Source organism: Salvelinus fontinalis, chromosome 27, assembly GCF_029448725.1.
Source record: "Salvelinus fontinalis isolate EN_2023a chromosome 27, ASM2944872v1, whole genome shotgun sequence".
Taxonomy (NCBI): domain Eukaryota; kingdom Metazoa; phylum Chordata; class Actinopteri; order Salmoniformes; family Salmonidae; genus Salvelinus; species Salvelinus fontinalis.
Window position 1 is genome coordinate 41323534 of NC_074691.1, and position 16413 is coordinate 41339946.

The 16413-nt window shown below is 46.9% G+C and overlaps 1 protein-coding gene across 1 annotated transcript in view; it reads right to left on the bottom strand.

Annotated features, from left to right (window-relative positions):
• The window catches only part of LOC129825587 (sorting nexin-17), an 81737-nt gene that overhangs the window by 32144 nt on the left and 33180 nt on the right, over positions 1 to 16413 (bottom strand). The window contains exons 4-6 of the mRNA XM_055885788.1: positions 14421 to 14485; positions 8074 to 8184; positions 7497 to 7587 (exon numbers count right to left, since the gene is read on the bottom strand). Of these exons, the coding sequence (XP_055741763.1) occupies positions 7497 to 7587; positions 8074 to 8184; positions 14421 to 14485 (267 nt within the window). The remainder of the gene's footprint in view (positions 1 to 7496; positions 7588 to 8073; positions 8185 to 14420; positions 14486 to 16413) is intronic.

The following is a 16413-nucleotide window of genomic DNA, read 5'->3' on the forward strand; positions in this document are numbered from 1 at the left end:
AGAGCGAGAGAGAGAGAGACCGTCAACAACAGGAGACACTAGAGAGAGAGAGACCGTCAACAACAGGAGACACTAGAGAGAGACCATCAACAACAGGAGACACGAGAGAGAGAGAGACCGTCAACAACAGGAGACACTAGAGAGAGAGAGAGACCGTCAACAACAGGAGACACTAGAGAGAGAGAGAGACCGTCAACAACAGGAGACACTAGAGAGAGAGACCGTCAACAACAGGAGACACTAGAGCGAGAGAGACCGTCAACAACAGGAGACACTAGAGAGAGAGAGAGACCGTCAACAACAGGAGACACTAGAGAGAGAGAGAGACCGTCAACAACAGGAGACACTAGAGAGAGAGAGACCGTCAACAACAGGAGACACTAGAGAGAGAGAGAGACCGTCAACAACAGGAGACACTAGAGAGAGACCATCAACAACAGGAGACACTAGAGAGAGAGAGAGACCGTCAACAACAGGAGACACTAGAGAGAGACCATCAACAACAGGAGACACAAGAGAGAGAGAGACCGTCAACAACAGGAGACACTAGAGCGAGAGAGAGACCGTCAACAACAGGAGACACTAGAGAGAGAGAGAGACCGTCAACAACAGGAGACACTAGAGCGAGAAAGAGACCGTCAACAACAGGAGACACTAGAGAGAGAGAGACCGTCAACAACAGGAGACACTAGAGAGAGAGACCGTCAACAACAGGAGACACTAGAGCGAGAGAGAGACCGTCAACAACAGGAGACACTAGAGAGAGAGAGAGACCGTCAACAACAGGAGACACTAGAGAGAGAGAGAGACCGTCAACAACAGGAGACACTAGAGAGAGAGAGAGACCGTCAACAACAGGAGACACTAGAGCGAGAAAGAGACCGTCAACAACAGGAGACACTAGAGAGAGACCATCAACAACAGGAGACTCTAGAGCGAGAGAGAGACCGTCAACAACAGGAGACACTAGAGAGAGAGAGAGACCGTCAACAACAGGAGACACTAGAGCGAGAGAGAGACCGTCAACAACAGGAGACACTAGAGAGAGAGAGAGACCGTCAACAACAGGAGACACTAGAGCGAGAGAGAGAACGTCAACAACAGGAGACACTAGAGCGAGACCGTCAACAACAGGAGACACTAGAGCGAGACCGTCAACAACAGGAGACACTAGAGCGAGAGAGAAAGAGACCGTCAACAACAGGAGACACTAGAGCGAGAGAGAGACCGTCAACAACAGGAGACACTAGAGAGAGAGACCGTCAACAACAGGAGACACTAGAGCGAGAGAGAGAACGTCAACAACAGGAGACTCTAGAGCGAGAGAGAGACCGTCAACAACAGGAGACACTAGAGCGAGACCGTCAACAACAGGAGACACTAGAGCGAGACCGTCAACAACAGGAGACACTAGAGCGAGACCGTCAACAACAGGAGACACTAGAGCGAGACCGTCAACAACAGGAGACACTAGAGCGAGAGAGAAAGAGACCGTCAACAACAGGAGACACTAGAGCGAGAGAGAGACCGTCAACAACAGGAGACACGAGAGCGAGAGAGAGACCGTCAACAACAGGAGACACTAGAGCGAGAGAGAGACCGTTAACAACAGGAGACACTAGAGCGAGAGAGAGACCGTCAACAACAGGAGACACTAGAGCGAGAGAGAGACCGTCAACAACAGGAGACACTAGAGCGAGAGAGAGACCGTCAACAACAGGAGACACTAGAGCGAGAGAGAGACCGTCAACAACAGGAGACACTAGAGAGAGAGACCGTCAACAACAGGAGACACTAGAGAGAGAGAGAGACCGTCAACAACAGGAGACACTAGAGAGAGAGAGAGACCGTCAACAACAGGAGACACTAGAGAGAGAGACCGTCAACAACAGGAGACACTAGAGAGCGAGACCGTCAACAACAGGAGACACTAGAGCGAGACCGTCAACAACAGGAGACATTAGAGCGAGACCGTCAACAACAGGAGACACTAGAGCGAGACCGTCAACAACAGGAGACACTAGAGCGAGAGAGAAAGAGACCGTCAACAACAGGAGACACTAGAGAGAGAGAGAGACCGTCAACAACAGGAGACACGAGAGCGAGAGAGAGACCGTCAACAACAGGAGACACTAGAGCGAGAGAGAGACCGTCAACAACAGGAGACACGAGAGCGAGAGAGAGACCGTCAACAACAGGAGACACTAGAGCGAGAGAGAGACCGTCAACAGGAGACACTAGAGCGAGAGAGGGACCGTCAACAACAGGAGACACTAGAGCGAGAGAGAGACCGTCAACAACAGGAGACACTAGAGCGAGAGAGAGACCGTCAACAACAGGAGACACGAGAGCGAGAGAGAGACCGTCAACAACAGGAGACACTAGAGCGAGAGAGAGACCGTCAACAACAGGAGACACTAGAGAGAGAGACCGTCAACAACAGGAGACACTAGAGCGAGAGAGAAAGAGACCGTCAACAACAGGAGACACTAGAGCGAGAGAGACCGTCAACAACAGGAGACACTAGAGCGAGAGAGAGACCGTCAACAACAGGAGACACTAGAGAGAGAGACCGTCAACAACAGGAGACACTAGAGAGAGAGACCGTCAACAACAGGAGACACTAGAGCGAGAGAGAGACCGTCAACAACAGGAGACACTAGAGCGAGAGAGACCGTCAACAACAGGAGACACTAGAGAGAGAGACCGTCAACAACAGGAGACACTAGAGAGAGAGACCGTCAACAACAGGAGACACTAGAGAGAGAGACCGTCAACAACAGGAGACACTAGAGAGAGAGACTGTCAACAACAGGAGACACTAGAGAGAGAGACCGTCAACAACAGGAGACACTAGAGAGAGAGAGAGACCGTCAACAACAGGAGACACTAGAGCGAGAGAGAGACCGTCAACAACAGGAGACACTAGAGCGAGAGAGAGACCGTCAACAACAGGAGACACTAGAGAGAGAGAGAGACCGTCAACAACAGGAGACACTAGAGCGAGAGAAAAACCGTCAACAACAGGAGACACTAGAGAGAGAGAGAGACCGTCAACAACAGGAGACACTAGAGCGAGACCGTCAACAACAGGAGACACTAGAGCGAGAGAGAGACCGTCAACAACAGGAGACACTAGAGCGAGAGAGAGACCGTCAACAACAGGAGACACTAGAGCGAGACCGTCAACAACAGGAGACACTAGAGCGAGAGAGAGACCGTCAACAACAGGAGACACTAGAGCGAGAGAGAGACCGTCAACAACAGGAGACACGAGAGAGAGAGAGACCGTCAACAACAGGAGACACTAGAGAGAGAGAGAGACCGTCAACAACAGGAGACACGAGAGAGAGACCGTCAACAACAGGAGACACGAGAGAGAGAGAGAGAGAGACCGTCAACAGGGGATAGAGAGAATGTCAACAACAGGATGTCAAGACAAGGACAAGTGATGAGTTTATAGAATGCATAATCCTGGCTGATTGGCTAAGGAGCATTCAAGACCATGAGTTTTGGTTCTCTCTCATGTCTGTCACAAAACACTCCCCCTAGCCAACTAGAACAATTCTGTGGTAATCACTAGTTACCACTGCCACAAAGTCACATGTATGGCTAAACCCTAACTATTAGAGGTCGACCGATTAATCGGAATGGCTGATTAATTATTATTATTCATAACAATCGGAAATCGTATTTTTTTTTACACCTTTATTAACTAGGCAAGTCAGTTAAGAACACATTCTTATTTTCAATGACGGCCTAGGAACGCAACCTTACGGTTAACTAGTCCAATGCTCTAACCACCTGCCTTACATTGCACTCCACGAGGAGCCTGCCTGTTACGCGAATGCAGTAAGAAGCCAAGGTAAGTTGCTAGCTAGCATTAAACGCATCTTATAAAAAACGATCATAATCACTAGTTATAACTACACATGGTTGATGATATTACTAGTTTATCTAGCGTGTCCTGCGTTGCATATAATCGATGCGGTGGCATTCGCGAAACAGGACTGTTGTTGCTCCAACGTGTACCTAACCATAAACATCAATGCCTTTCTTAAAATCAATACAAAGAAGTATATATTTGTGTCGGCCTCCCGGGTGGCCTCCCGGGTGGCGCAGTGGTCTGGGGCACTGCATCGCAGTGCTAGCTGCGCCACCAGAGTCTCTGGGTTCACGCCCAGGCTCTGTCGCAGCCGGCCGCAACCGGGAGGTCCGTGGGGCGACGCACAATTGGCATAGCGTCGTCCGGGTTTGGGAGGGTTTGGCCGGTAGGGATATACTTGTCTCAGTATATAAATGTAATAAAATGTATGCACTCTACTGTAAGTCGCTCTGGATAAGAGCGTCTGCTAAATGACTAAAATGTAAATGTAAATGTAAACCTGCATATTTAGCTAAAAGAAATCCAGGTTAGCAGGCAATATTAACCAGGTGAAATTGGGTCACTTCTCTTGCGTTCATTGCAGACAGAGTCAGGCTATATGCAACAGTTTGGGCCGCCTGGCTCGTTGCGAACTAATTTGCCAGAATTTTACGTAATTATGACATAACATTGAAGGTTGTGCAATGTAACAGGAATATATGGATGCCACCCGTTAGATAAAATACCTAACGGTTCCATATTTCACTGAAAGAATAAATGTTTTGTTTTCGAGATGATAGTTTCCGGATTCGACCATATTAATGACCTAAGGCTCGTATTTCTGTGTGTTATTATGTTATAATTAAGTCTATAATTTGATAGAGCAGTCTGAGCGGTGGTAGGCACCAGCAGGCTCGTAAGCATTCATTCAAACAGCTATTTCTTGCTTTTTGCCAGCAGCTATTCACAATGCTTCAAGCATTGCGCTGTGCTTATGACTTCAAGCCTATCAACTCCCGAGATGAGGCTGGTTTAACCGGTGTGAAATGGCTAGCTAGTTAGCAGGTTAGCGCTAATAGCGTTTCAAACGTCACTCGCTCTGAGACTTGGAGTGGTTGTTCTCCTTGCTCTGCATGGGTAACGCTGCTTTGAGTGTGGCTGTTGTCGATGTGTTCCTGGTTCGAGCCCAGGTAGGAGCGAGGAGAGGGACGGAAGCTATACTGTTACACTGGCAATACTAAAGTGCCTATAAGAACATCCAACAGTCAAAGGTTAATGAAATACAAATCGTATAGAGAGAAATAGTCCTATAATTCCTATAATAACTACAACCTAAAACTTCCTACCTGGGAATATTGAAGACTCATGTTAAAAGGAACCACCAGCTTTCATAAGTTCTCATGTTCTGAGCAAGGAACTGAAACGTTAGCTTTCTTACATGGCACATATTGCACTTTTACATTCTTCTCCAACACTTTGTTTTTGCATTATTTAAACCAAATTGAACACGTTTCATTATTTACTTGAGGCTAAATAGATTTTATTGATGTATTATATTAAGTTAAAATAAGTGTTCATTCAGTATTGTTGTAATTGTCATTATTATACTTTTTTTTAAATGTAATAAAAAAAATAAAAATAAAAGATTTTAAAATGTATATAAAAAAAAAAGAATAATATATATATATATATATATATTTTTTTTTTTAATCGCCCGATTACTCGGTATCGGCGTTGAAAAATCATAATCGGTCGACCTCTACTACCTATATTTCTACAATTTATCTTCTTAAAAAAAAAAAAAAATGTAAATGTAAAATCTGAGTGTAGACCCTAAACTTGAATGAAGTTAATTTCACAAGTTCAGTAAGTTTATTTTTGTTTTCATGACTTTTACAACAGACACTTATTTTGACTTGGTGGCTGTGACAATCCAATACTACATCCCAAATGACACCCTATTCCCTATTTAGTGCACTACTTTTAACCAGGGCTGGCACCCAATTCCCTATTTAGTGCAATACTTTTAACCAGGGCTGGCACCCTATTCCCTATTTAGTGCACTACTTTTAACCAGGGCTGGCACCCTATTCCCTATTTAGCGCACTAGTTTTAACCAGGGCTGGCACCCTATTCCCTATTTAGCGCACTACTTTTGACCAGGGCCCATAGGGTAGTGTAAGTATGTAGGGGATATACACTGAGTGTACAAAACATTAAGAACACCTGCTCTTAACATGCCACAGACTGACCAGGTGACAGCTATGATCCCTTATTGATGTCACTTGTTAAATCCACTTCAAATCAGTGGAGATGAAGGGGGAGAGACAGGTTAAAGAAGGATGTTTAAGCCTTGAGACAATGGAGACATGGATTGTCTGTGTGCCATTCAGAGGGTGAAAGGGGCAAGACAAAATATGTAGGTGCCTTTGAACGGGGTTTGGTAGTAGGTACCAGGCTGCACCGGTTTGTGTCAAGAACTGCAACGCTGCTGGTATTTTTCCACACTCAACAGTTTCCGTGTGTATCAAGAAAGCCAGGTCAGCCAACATGTTTTAGTCTCTCTCTCTCTCTCTCTCTCTCTCTCTCTCTCTCTCTCTCCTCTCTCTCTCTCTCTCTCTCTCTCCCTCTCTCTCTCTCTCTCTCTCTCTCTCTCTCTCTCATCTCTCTCTCTCTCTCTCTCTCTCTCTCTCTCTCTCCTCTACTCTCTCTCCTCTCTCTCTCTATTCTCTCTCTCTCTCTCTCTCTTCTCTCCTTTCTCTTCTCTCCTCTCTCTCTCTCTCTCTCTCTCTCTTCTCTCCTCTCGTCTCTCTCTCTCTCTCTCGCTCTCTCTTCTCTCTCTCTCTCTCTCTCTCTCTCTCTCCTCTCTCCTCTCTCTCTCTCTCTCTCTCTCTCTCTATCTGTAGTAATCATGGTTGAATTACTGATCGAGGGGCCACCATTCATTTTGTTAGTCACTCTCACTCAGACATCATATTCAAAACTGCAAACATTTCTCTCCACCCTCTTGGAAAATGTGTAGAATTACAGGAAATTAGCTGTAAAACTGCATGACAACATAGGTAGAATTGCATGAAATTTGTTATAGATTTGCTTGAATTATATATATATTTTAATTAACTTACGCTTCGATCACACCGACATCATCGTGGTGCAAAATAGTACGCAGCGTCATCTGGATATGTATGTAACAGTTCAACAGTCATCTTCTGCTACTATTTCTGTCAAGCCGTCTACGCATACAGTTTGACACGTACGTTTGATAAATCCTAATGTACGCTCCGCACAGAACGCACTGCAACTGCCTCTGCAACGCAATGCTGCAAGGCAAACGCATGGTTTTCATTGGAAATTAACGTAATTCCGGTGTACCAAAAAATACAATGACGCTGTTGGTGTGATGGAAGCGTTAGGGTCCCCAAAAAGGCCAGGGCCGACTCTGACTGCATGTGTGGGTATGAAGACCCACAAGCCACTGCGGCCCCTCATTATGAATTCAGATTTGTTTTTGTGGCCCCCACTCCATCCCTGGTATTGGAGAGAGAGCCATTTGGCCTTTCAGATACCACTGTAGTTCATTCCTATAGCAGTCCTCTGAATGTTTAGGGGAGGGTTAAAGTTGAATGCTTACACGTTAATCCCCCGTCCACTCCTTCTCGAACCAGGAAGAGACTGAAATAACCAACCAGCTCATCAGGAAGGTCCAGTTTTGACGCAACAGCCTGCGAATCAGAACACAGGAGGATCATCTCTGGTTCATCTTTGTGTGTGTTAGATATGAAACCACAAGTCCTATTTTCTGCTCTTACTCGTACAAAACATACGGTAGCTTTAAAAGCATTTTATCCAATGACTGACAGATATACAATCTCCGGTCAAGTCCTTCTCGTAACATCATTTTATGGAGAACACTTGACAGCTATATGTTATAGTAACAGCTGTTCAATATAATGGTTCTGAATCTATCTGGGTTGAGAATTCTGAATTCACTTATGGCTGAAGAATATCCAGAGTGAATTCTCTCTCCCTAAGCGTCCACAGGGTTCCTGGTAGTGTTTGGTACAGCTATTCATTGTATAAAAACATTCAGTATATTACACTATTGTGTTCACTCTATGAATTCTTCAACACCGATTACTAACATCCGGTAGAAGTCTGAATCTGGATTATAAATCTGTGTGTTTTGAAACTCAGTCGAGACGGTTTACCTCCAGGACGTCCTCTGTCTGGTCTGAGGTCAGGATGTTGACCTCGACCTTCTGGCCGTTAGAAAGGTAGATCTCCAGAGGAACCTCTTCGGTTGGGATCTGCTGGGTCTCCTATACGACAGGTTATATACAGGTTACAGAAGACAGACAGAATGTGTTCCATGACAGACAGTGTAGTCAGTACAGACCAGAGAGTTAGTTCTCTCCAGTCAGGGAAGTAGGTTTTTATCTAACCCTCTCGTCCTGTAAGAGACACAGGGTAAAGTCAGTATATCTGGATTTTATGCTTCTATGACACCATATAGTTATATAACGTCTTGTTACAGATGTCCTCAAAAAGTATGACAATCCTACATTTACAGGAGGAAGACGACAATAAATTTAAAAGCAGAGCCGCTCGCACATTTGCCCCAGCGTCGTCCGGGTTAGGGGAGGGTTTGGCCGGGGGGGGGGGGGGGGGGGGCTTTACTTGGCTCATTGAGCTCTAGCGACTCCTTGTGGCAGGTCGGGTTCCTGCAGGCTGACCACGGTCGTCAGTTGAACGGTGTTTCCTCTGACACGTTGGTGCAGCTGGCTTCCGGGTTAAGCGGGCGGGAGTTAAGAAGCGCGGTTTGGCGGGTCATGTTTCGTAGGACACATGACTCGACCTTCGCCTCTCCTGAGCCCGTTGGGGAGTTGCAGCGATGAGACAAGATGGTAGTCACGAAATTGGGAGAAAAAGGGGGTAAAATATATTTTTTTATTATAATACATTTTTTTAAATGTTTTTTAAAAAATGAATAAGAAATACATTTTTTTTTTTTTAAGTCTAAGCAGCTAACCTTCTGCCTGCTTCCTCCTCCTCTCAGCTTTCGAGACCATGCTGGGTAAATTAATGTTTCATCTTTCGCTGTCCCCCACTGCTAGACAGGAGGTGTCAGAGTGTATCTGGATTGCTGGGGAAGTGTGTGTGTGTGTGTGTGTGTGTGTGTGTGTGTGTGTGTGTGTGTGTGTGTGTGGCTCCGATGAAGTGCCAAGGCCAGGCTGGCTGGCTGGCTGGCTGCTGAGAACTCATTCTCTATTCTGCTGTTGTCCTTTCAGCATGAGGTAGGAGAGGGGGGGGGGGATGAGAGGGAGGATGAAGGGATGCAGAGGAGTGAGAGAGGGGGGGGAGAAAGAGGAGGATGATAAAATAGAGAGATCTAGAGAGAGACACAGGGTGTACACCACCTTGAATGACATATCTGATGAAAGTAGATTTACACCATCCAGCCTAGAAGCACAGCCAGGTCACCTCCTGGGGTGAATGATGGCTCTCAGTTCCATGCTCACACTATCAACCAATAGGAAAACTAGCCTTCACTGAGCAGCTATAGCATCCCGCTATGAGCCAATGGGAACACTAACATTGATTTATTGTGAACATATCATCAATATTCATTCCAATCAATCATTTCAATGTTCCATCTATATGCTAACAAGCAACTGAGGAAGCAGTTTTCTAGGAAGGGAACGCAGTAAACAAAAAGCTCTGGGTATAACACACACACACACACACTCAGTCTCACACACTCAGTCTCACACACACACACACACACACACGCACGCACGCACGCACACACGCGCTCCCTGGCTAGATTCTCTCTGTAACGTGCTCTTCTATGTTTTAGAGAATAAATATAAAATACCATTCACGTAAGAATGTTTTTACATCATGACTTGGAATACTGTATAATAGTAATGTACAATAACTCCTCTCACATTTAAAACATCTGTTCTTCATTCGTTTATGGCAGATTACAGTAAAAAAACGTTAGAGAGGATTCAACTCCTACACTGGCTGGGTGTAACTGGGCGGAGAGAGGATTCAACTCCAACACTGGCTGGGTGTAACTGGGCGGAGAGAGGATTCAACTCCTACACTGGCTGGGTGTAACTGGGCGGAGAGAGGATTCAACTCCAACACTGGCTGGGTGTAACTGGGCGGAGAGAGGATTCAACTCCTACACTGGCTGGGTGTAACTGGGCGGAGAGAGGATTCAACTCCTACACTGGCTGGGTGTAACTGGGCGGAGAGAGGATTCAACTCCTACACTGGCTGGGTGTAACTGGGCGGAGAAAGGATTCAACTCCTACACTGGCTGGGTGTAACTGGGCGGAGAGAGGATTCAACTCCTACACTGGCTGGGTGTAACTGGGCGGAGAGAGGATTCAACTCCAACACTGGCCGGGTGTAACTGGGCGGAGAGAGGATTCAACTCCAACACTGGCCGGGTGTAACTGCGTGGAGAGAGGATTCAACTCCTTCACTGGCTGGGTGTAACTGGACGGAGAGAGGATTCAACTCCAACACTGGCTGGGTGTAACTGGGCGGAGAGAGGATTCAACTCCTTCACTGGCTGGGTGTAACTGGGCGGTTCAAACTGACCAATGGTGGTGAGGTTGTGTCACCACAGTGATGTGTCTGAAAGAAATCGGTTAACATATACACTAGAGTTCACACACACGAGAATAGAACGGTATGAGCAGCCTCCCCCAAAAAACCCTGCCTGCATTCTCCACCATGCTGTTTTCTATCCCCTTTTCTATCCCCTTCCACGCACCCACACACGCACCCACACACGCACGCACCCACACACGTGTGAACTATGACGAACATTGTGAATGTCAAACTGTGGCTGAAAACTATTACCAAGACTGAAGCCATTACTGAGTCAGCCGTGTGTGTGTTTGTCTGTGGGTATTTGTGCCACATGGCTGACAGAGCAGCTAACAGCCTGCTGAGGAGTCTGTTTACGTAGAACAGAACTGACACACTTATACACACTGCTGAACACTTGAACTGGACTGACTCTCTGTACCTTAGCACGCACAACCACTGATGCTACTAGACTTATTTATTATTGCTAAATACTGCACAATGTAAAACACTTGCTCTCCAATCCCCCTCTTCCCGAAACATAAATATTGGTGAGTGCCTGCCTGTATTTATGAAATAATAATAATAATAATAATAATAAATATATATATATATAAACTCAGCAAAAAATAAAACATCCCTTTTTCAGGACCCTGTCTTGAGATAATTCGTAAAAAATCCAAATAACTTCACAGATCTTCATTGTAAAGTGTTTAATTAAACACTGTTTTCCACACTTGTTCAATGAACCATAAACAATTAATGAACATGCACCTGTGGAACGGTCGTTAAGACACTAACAGCTTACAGACGGTAGGCAATTAAGGTCACAGTTATGAAAACTTAGGATGCTAAAGAGGCCTTTCTACTGACTCTGAAAAACACCAAAATAAAGATGCCCAGGGTCCCTGCTCATCTGCGTGAACGTGCCTTAGGCATGCTGCAAGGAGGCATGAGGACTGCAGATGTGGCCAGGGCAATAAATTGCAATGTCCGTACTGTGAGACACCTAAGACAGAGCTACGGGGAGACAGGACGGACAGCTGATCGTCCTCGCAGTGGCAGACCATGTGTAACAACACCTGCACAGGGTCAGTACATCCGAACATCACACCTGCGGAACAGGTACAGGATGGCAACAACTGCCCGAGTTACACCAGAAACGCACAATCCCTCCATCAGTGCTCAGACTGTCTGCAATAGGCTGAGAGAGGCTGGACTGAGGGCTTGTAGGCCTGTCGTAAGGCAGGTCCTCAACAGACATCACCAGCAACAACGTCGCCTATGGGCACAAACCCACCGTCGCTGGACGAGACAGGACTGGCAAAAAGTGCTCTTCACTGACGAGTCGCGGTTTTGTCTCACCAGGGGTGATGGTCGGATTCACGTTTATCATAGAAGGAATGAACATTACACCGAGGCCTGTACTCTGGAGCGGGAACGATTTGGAGGTGGAGGGTCCGTCATGGTCTGGAGCGGTGTGTCACAGCATCATCGGACTGAGCTTGTTGTCATTGCAGGCCATCTCAACGCTGTGTGTTACAGGGAAGACATCCTCCTCCCTCATGTGGTACCCTTCCTGCAGGCTCATCCTCACATAACGCCACCAGCCAAACTGCTCGTTCTGTGCGTGATTTCCTGCAAGACAGAAGTGTCAGTGTTCTGCCATGGCCAGCGAAGAGCCCGGATCTCAATCCCATTGAGCACGTCTGGGACCTGTTGGATCGGAGGGTGAGGGCTAGGGGCATTCCCCCCAGAAATGTCCGGGAACTTGCAGATGCCTTGGTGGAAGAGTGGGGTAATGTCTCACAGCAAGAACTAGCAAATCTGGTGCAGTCCATGTGGAGGAGATGCACTGCAGTACTTAATGCAGCTGGTGGCCACACTAGATACTGACTGTTAGTTTTGATTTTGTCTCAGTTGTTAAATTTTGTTATGTTCATACAAATATTAACACGTTTTAAGTTTGCTGAAAATAAAACGCAGTTGACAGTGAGAGGACGTTTATATAAACTCAGTTGACAGTGAGTTTATACACTGCTCAAAAAAATAAAGGGAACACTTAAACAACACAATGTAACTCCAAGTCAATCACACTTCTGTGAAATCAAACTGTCCACTTAGGAAGCAACACTGATTGACAATACATTTCACATGCTGTTGTGCAAATGGAATAGACAAAAGGTGGAAATTATAGGCAATTAGCAAGACACCCCCCAAAACAGGAGTGATTCTGCAGGTGGTGACCACAGACCACTTCTCAGTTCCTATGCTTCCTGGATGATGTTTTGGTCACTTTTGAATGCTGGCGGTGCTCTCACTCTAGTGGTAGCATGAGACGGAGTCTACAACCCACACAAGTGGCTCAGGTAGTGCAGTTCATCCAGGATGGCACATCAATGGGAACTGTGGCAAAAAGGTTTGCTGTGTCTGTCAGCGTAGTGTCCAGAGCATGCAGACGCTACCAGGAGACTGGCCAGTACATCAGGAGACATGGAGGAGGCCGTAGGAGGGCAACAACCCAGCAGCAGGACCGCTACCTCCGCCTTTGTGCAAGGAGGTGCACTGCCAGCGCCCTGCAAAATGACCTCCAGCAGGCCACAAATGTGCATGTGTCTGCTCAAACGGTCATAAACAGACTCCATGAGGGTGGTATGAGGGCCCGACGTCCACAGGTGGGGGTTGTGCTTACAGCCCAACACCGTGCAGGACGTTTGGCATTTGCCAGAGAACACCAAGATTGGCAAATTCGCCACTGGCGCCCGGTGTTCTTCACAGATGAAAGCAGGTTCACACTGAGCACATGAGCACATGTGACTGACGTGAAAGAGTCTGGAGACGCCGTGGAGAACGTTCTGCTGCCTGCAACATCCTCCAGCATGACCGGTTTGGCGATGGGTCAGTCATGGTGTGGGGTGGCATTTCTTTGTGGGGCCGCACAGCCCTCCATGGGCTCGCCAGAGGTAGCCTGACTGCCATTAGGTACCGAGATGAGATCCTCAGACCCCTTGTGAGACCATATGCTGACACATGCACATTTGTGGCCTGCTGGAGGTCATTTTGCAGGGCTCTGGCAGTGCACCTCCTTGCACAAAGGCGGAGGTAGCGGTCCTGCTGCTGGGTTGTTGCCCTCCTACGGCCTCCTCCACGTCTCCTGATGTACTGGCCTGTCTCCTGGTAGCGCCTGCATGCTCTGGACACTACGCTGACAGACACAGCAAACCTTTTTGCCACAGTTCGCATTGATGTGCCATCCTGGATGAACTGCACTACCTGAGCCACTTGTGTGGGTTGTAGACTCCGTCTCATGCTACCACTAGAGTGAGAGCACCGCCAGCATTCAAAAGTGACCAAAACATCATCCAGGAAGCATAGGAACTGAGAAGTGGTCTGTGGTCACCACCTGCAGAATCACTCCTGTTTTGGGGGGTGTCTTGCTAATTGCCTATAATTTCCACCTTTTGTCTATTCCATTTGCACAACAGCATGTGAAATGTATTGTCAATCAGTGTTGCTTCCTAAGTGGACAGTTTGATTTCACAGAAGTGTGATTGACTTGGAGTTACATTGTGTTGTTTAAGTGTTCCCTTTATTTTTTTGAGCAGTGTATATTCTATTCTACCGAGCCATTTGCTTATTATTCATATATTTTCTTATCTCTTATTGTTGTTGCATTATCGAGAAGGAACCTGCAAGGAAGCATTTCATTGGACGATGTACTCCATGGGCATCAGGTACATACGACTGATATAACTTGAAAACACCCACAGCCTCCTGATGAACTGACACACACGCCTCCTGACGAGACGTCCTACGTAGAACAGAACTGTTCTGAACATAGATCAGCTACGTAAAACAGAACAAATACACAGCCGGGAGGAAAGGACAGCTAGCTACACACAGAACAGTAACAAAGCCAGGGATAATAACAACTAGCTACAGTACCAACCTGCTGGGCTTTCCTTAGAAAGCTGTTGAACATCTCGGAGGCGCCGAGCATGGGGTCCTGCCGCACTGTTGGAAGAGAGAGAGAGAAGATTATAAGAGAGACACTGGAGATTCTCTTTTTCCCCCTCTCTCACCTGTCCATCTCCTCATTTGAATTCCATGCTGTCACTTGTCCATTCAAACTTAAAAGAAAATTCCACCCAAAAACTATGTTGGTATTTCTTTCATTAGTCCATTGTTGACATAGTCCAAAAATGTTTTGCTTATCAGCAAATCAGGTTTTCAAGATATGTAACTTTCAAAATACAGAAATCATCCCTGTATGAAATCAAATGATGCATTTTGCATCATCATAAAGTTCCTCAATGAGCTTGACACCTTGATAAGATCATTACCTGACAATATCTCACCACTCATCATACTGGGTGACTTCAACTTCCATACTTCGACTCATTTCTTTCCACCTCTTTCTTTCCCCGGCTATTTTGACCTCACCCTTTTCCCAGTCCCCCTCCCACTCACAAGGCAGGCAATATGCTTGACCTCATCTTTAGGTCAAGCATATTCGCCTACTGATCTCACTGCAACCACCCTCCAGGTCTCTGATCACTACTTTATTTCTCTCCCTCGCTCTTCCAACCCTACCCACTCAGCCCCTACCCAGATGGTCATACACCGTCACAATCTTCGCTCTCTTTCCCCAACTGCTCTCCTCTTCTATCCCATCACCACATCCTTCCCCTAAATCTCCCTCCTGTCTCCTGACTGCCTTGTCGACCCTACTCTCCTCCCTCCCCTCCTGCTCTTTGACTGAGTGACTCACTGAGTGATCACAGAACAGGGCTGCAGGTAGCTGAGGAAAAGTAAACTTCCAGAGGTTCTATCATCCTTCCACTCCCTCCATTCTACATTTTCTTCTTCTGTATCTGCTGCTGAAACCCCTTCCTATCAGTCTAAATTCCAAGCCTCTGCCTCCAACCCTGGGAAACTTCTTCACCTTCTCCCTTCCTTAATCCTCCACCTCCAACGCCTCCCTCCCTTACTGCAGATGACTTTGTCAACCACTTTGAAAAAAAGGTTAACGACATCAATCACTAAGCCAACTGAATCCACTCACAGTGAACTTTCCTATGCCTTGTCCTCTTTCTACCCTCGCTCTCCAGATAAAATCCTGCGACTAATGATGTCCAGCCGCCGGACAATCTGCCTACTCGACCCCATCCCCTCTTCCCTTCTGTAGAGTTTCTCTGGAGACCTTCTCCCAATCCTCATCAACTCTACCCTGACCACTTGCTACGTCCCCTCTCACTTCAAGGTGGCCGGAGTCGCTCCCCTCCTCAAGAAACCAAGACTTGACCCCTCTGACGTCAAAAATGGCAGACTGGTACCCCTTCTTTCTTTTCTTTCCAAAACACTTGAGCGTGCAGTCTCTTACCAACTCTCTCGTTATTTCTCTCAGAATGATGTCTTTGACCCTAACCAGTCAGGCTTCAAGACGGGGTCACTCAACAGAGACTGCTATTCTCTACGCCACGGAGGCTCTCCGCACTACCAAAGCTGACTCTCTCTCCTCATCCTCCTAGATCTATCCGCTGCCTTCAACACCGTGATCCATCAGATCCTCCTTTCCACCCTCTCAGGTCTGGGCGCCTCATGCTTTGCACACTCCCAGAATGCATCCAACCTGGCAGGTCACTCCTACCAGGTGGCGTGGAGAGGATCTGTGTCTACACCACGTGCTCTCACTACTGGTGTCCCCCCGGGCTCGGTTCTAGGCCCTCCTCTCTTTACACGAAGTCACTCGGCTACGTTATATCCACACATGGTCTATGCTATCATTGCTATGTGGATGACAACTACTTTTCACATTCCCCGCTTCTGATAACCAGGTGGCGACACGCATCTCTGCGTACTTGGTAGATATCTCAGCTTGGATGTTGGCCCACCACCTCAACCTCGACAAGATAGAGCTGCCGAGAAGGCCTGCCCGCTCC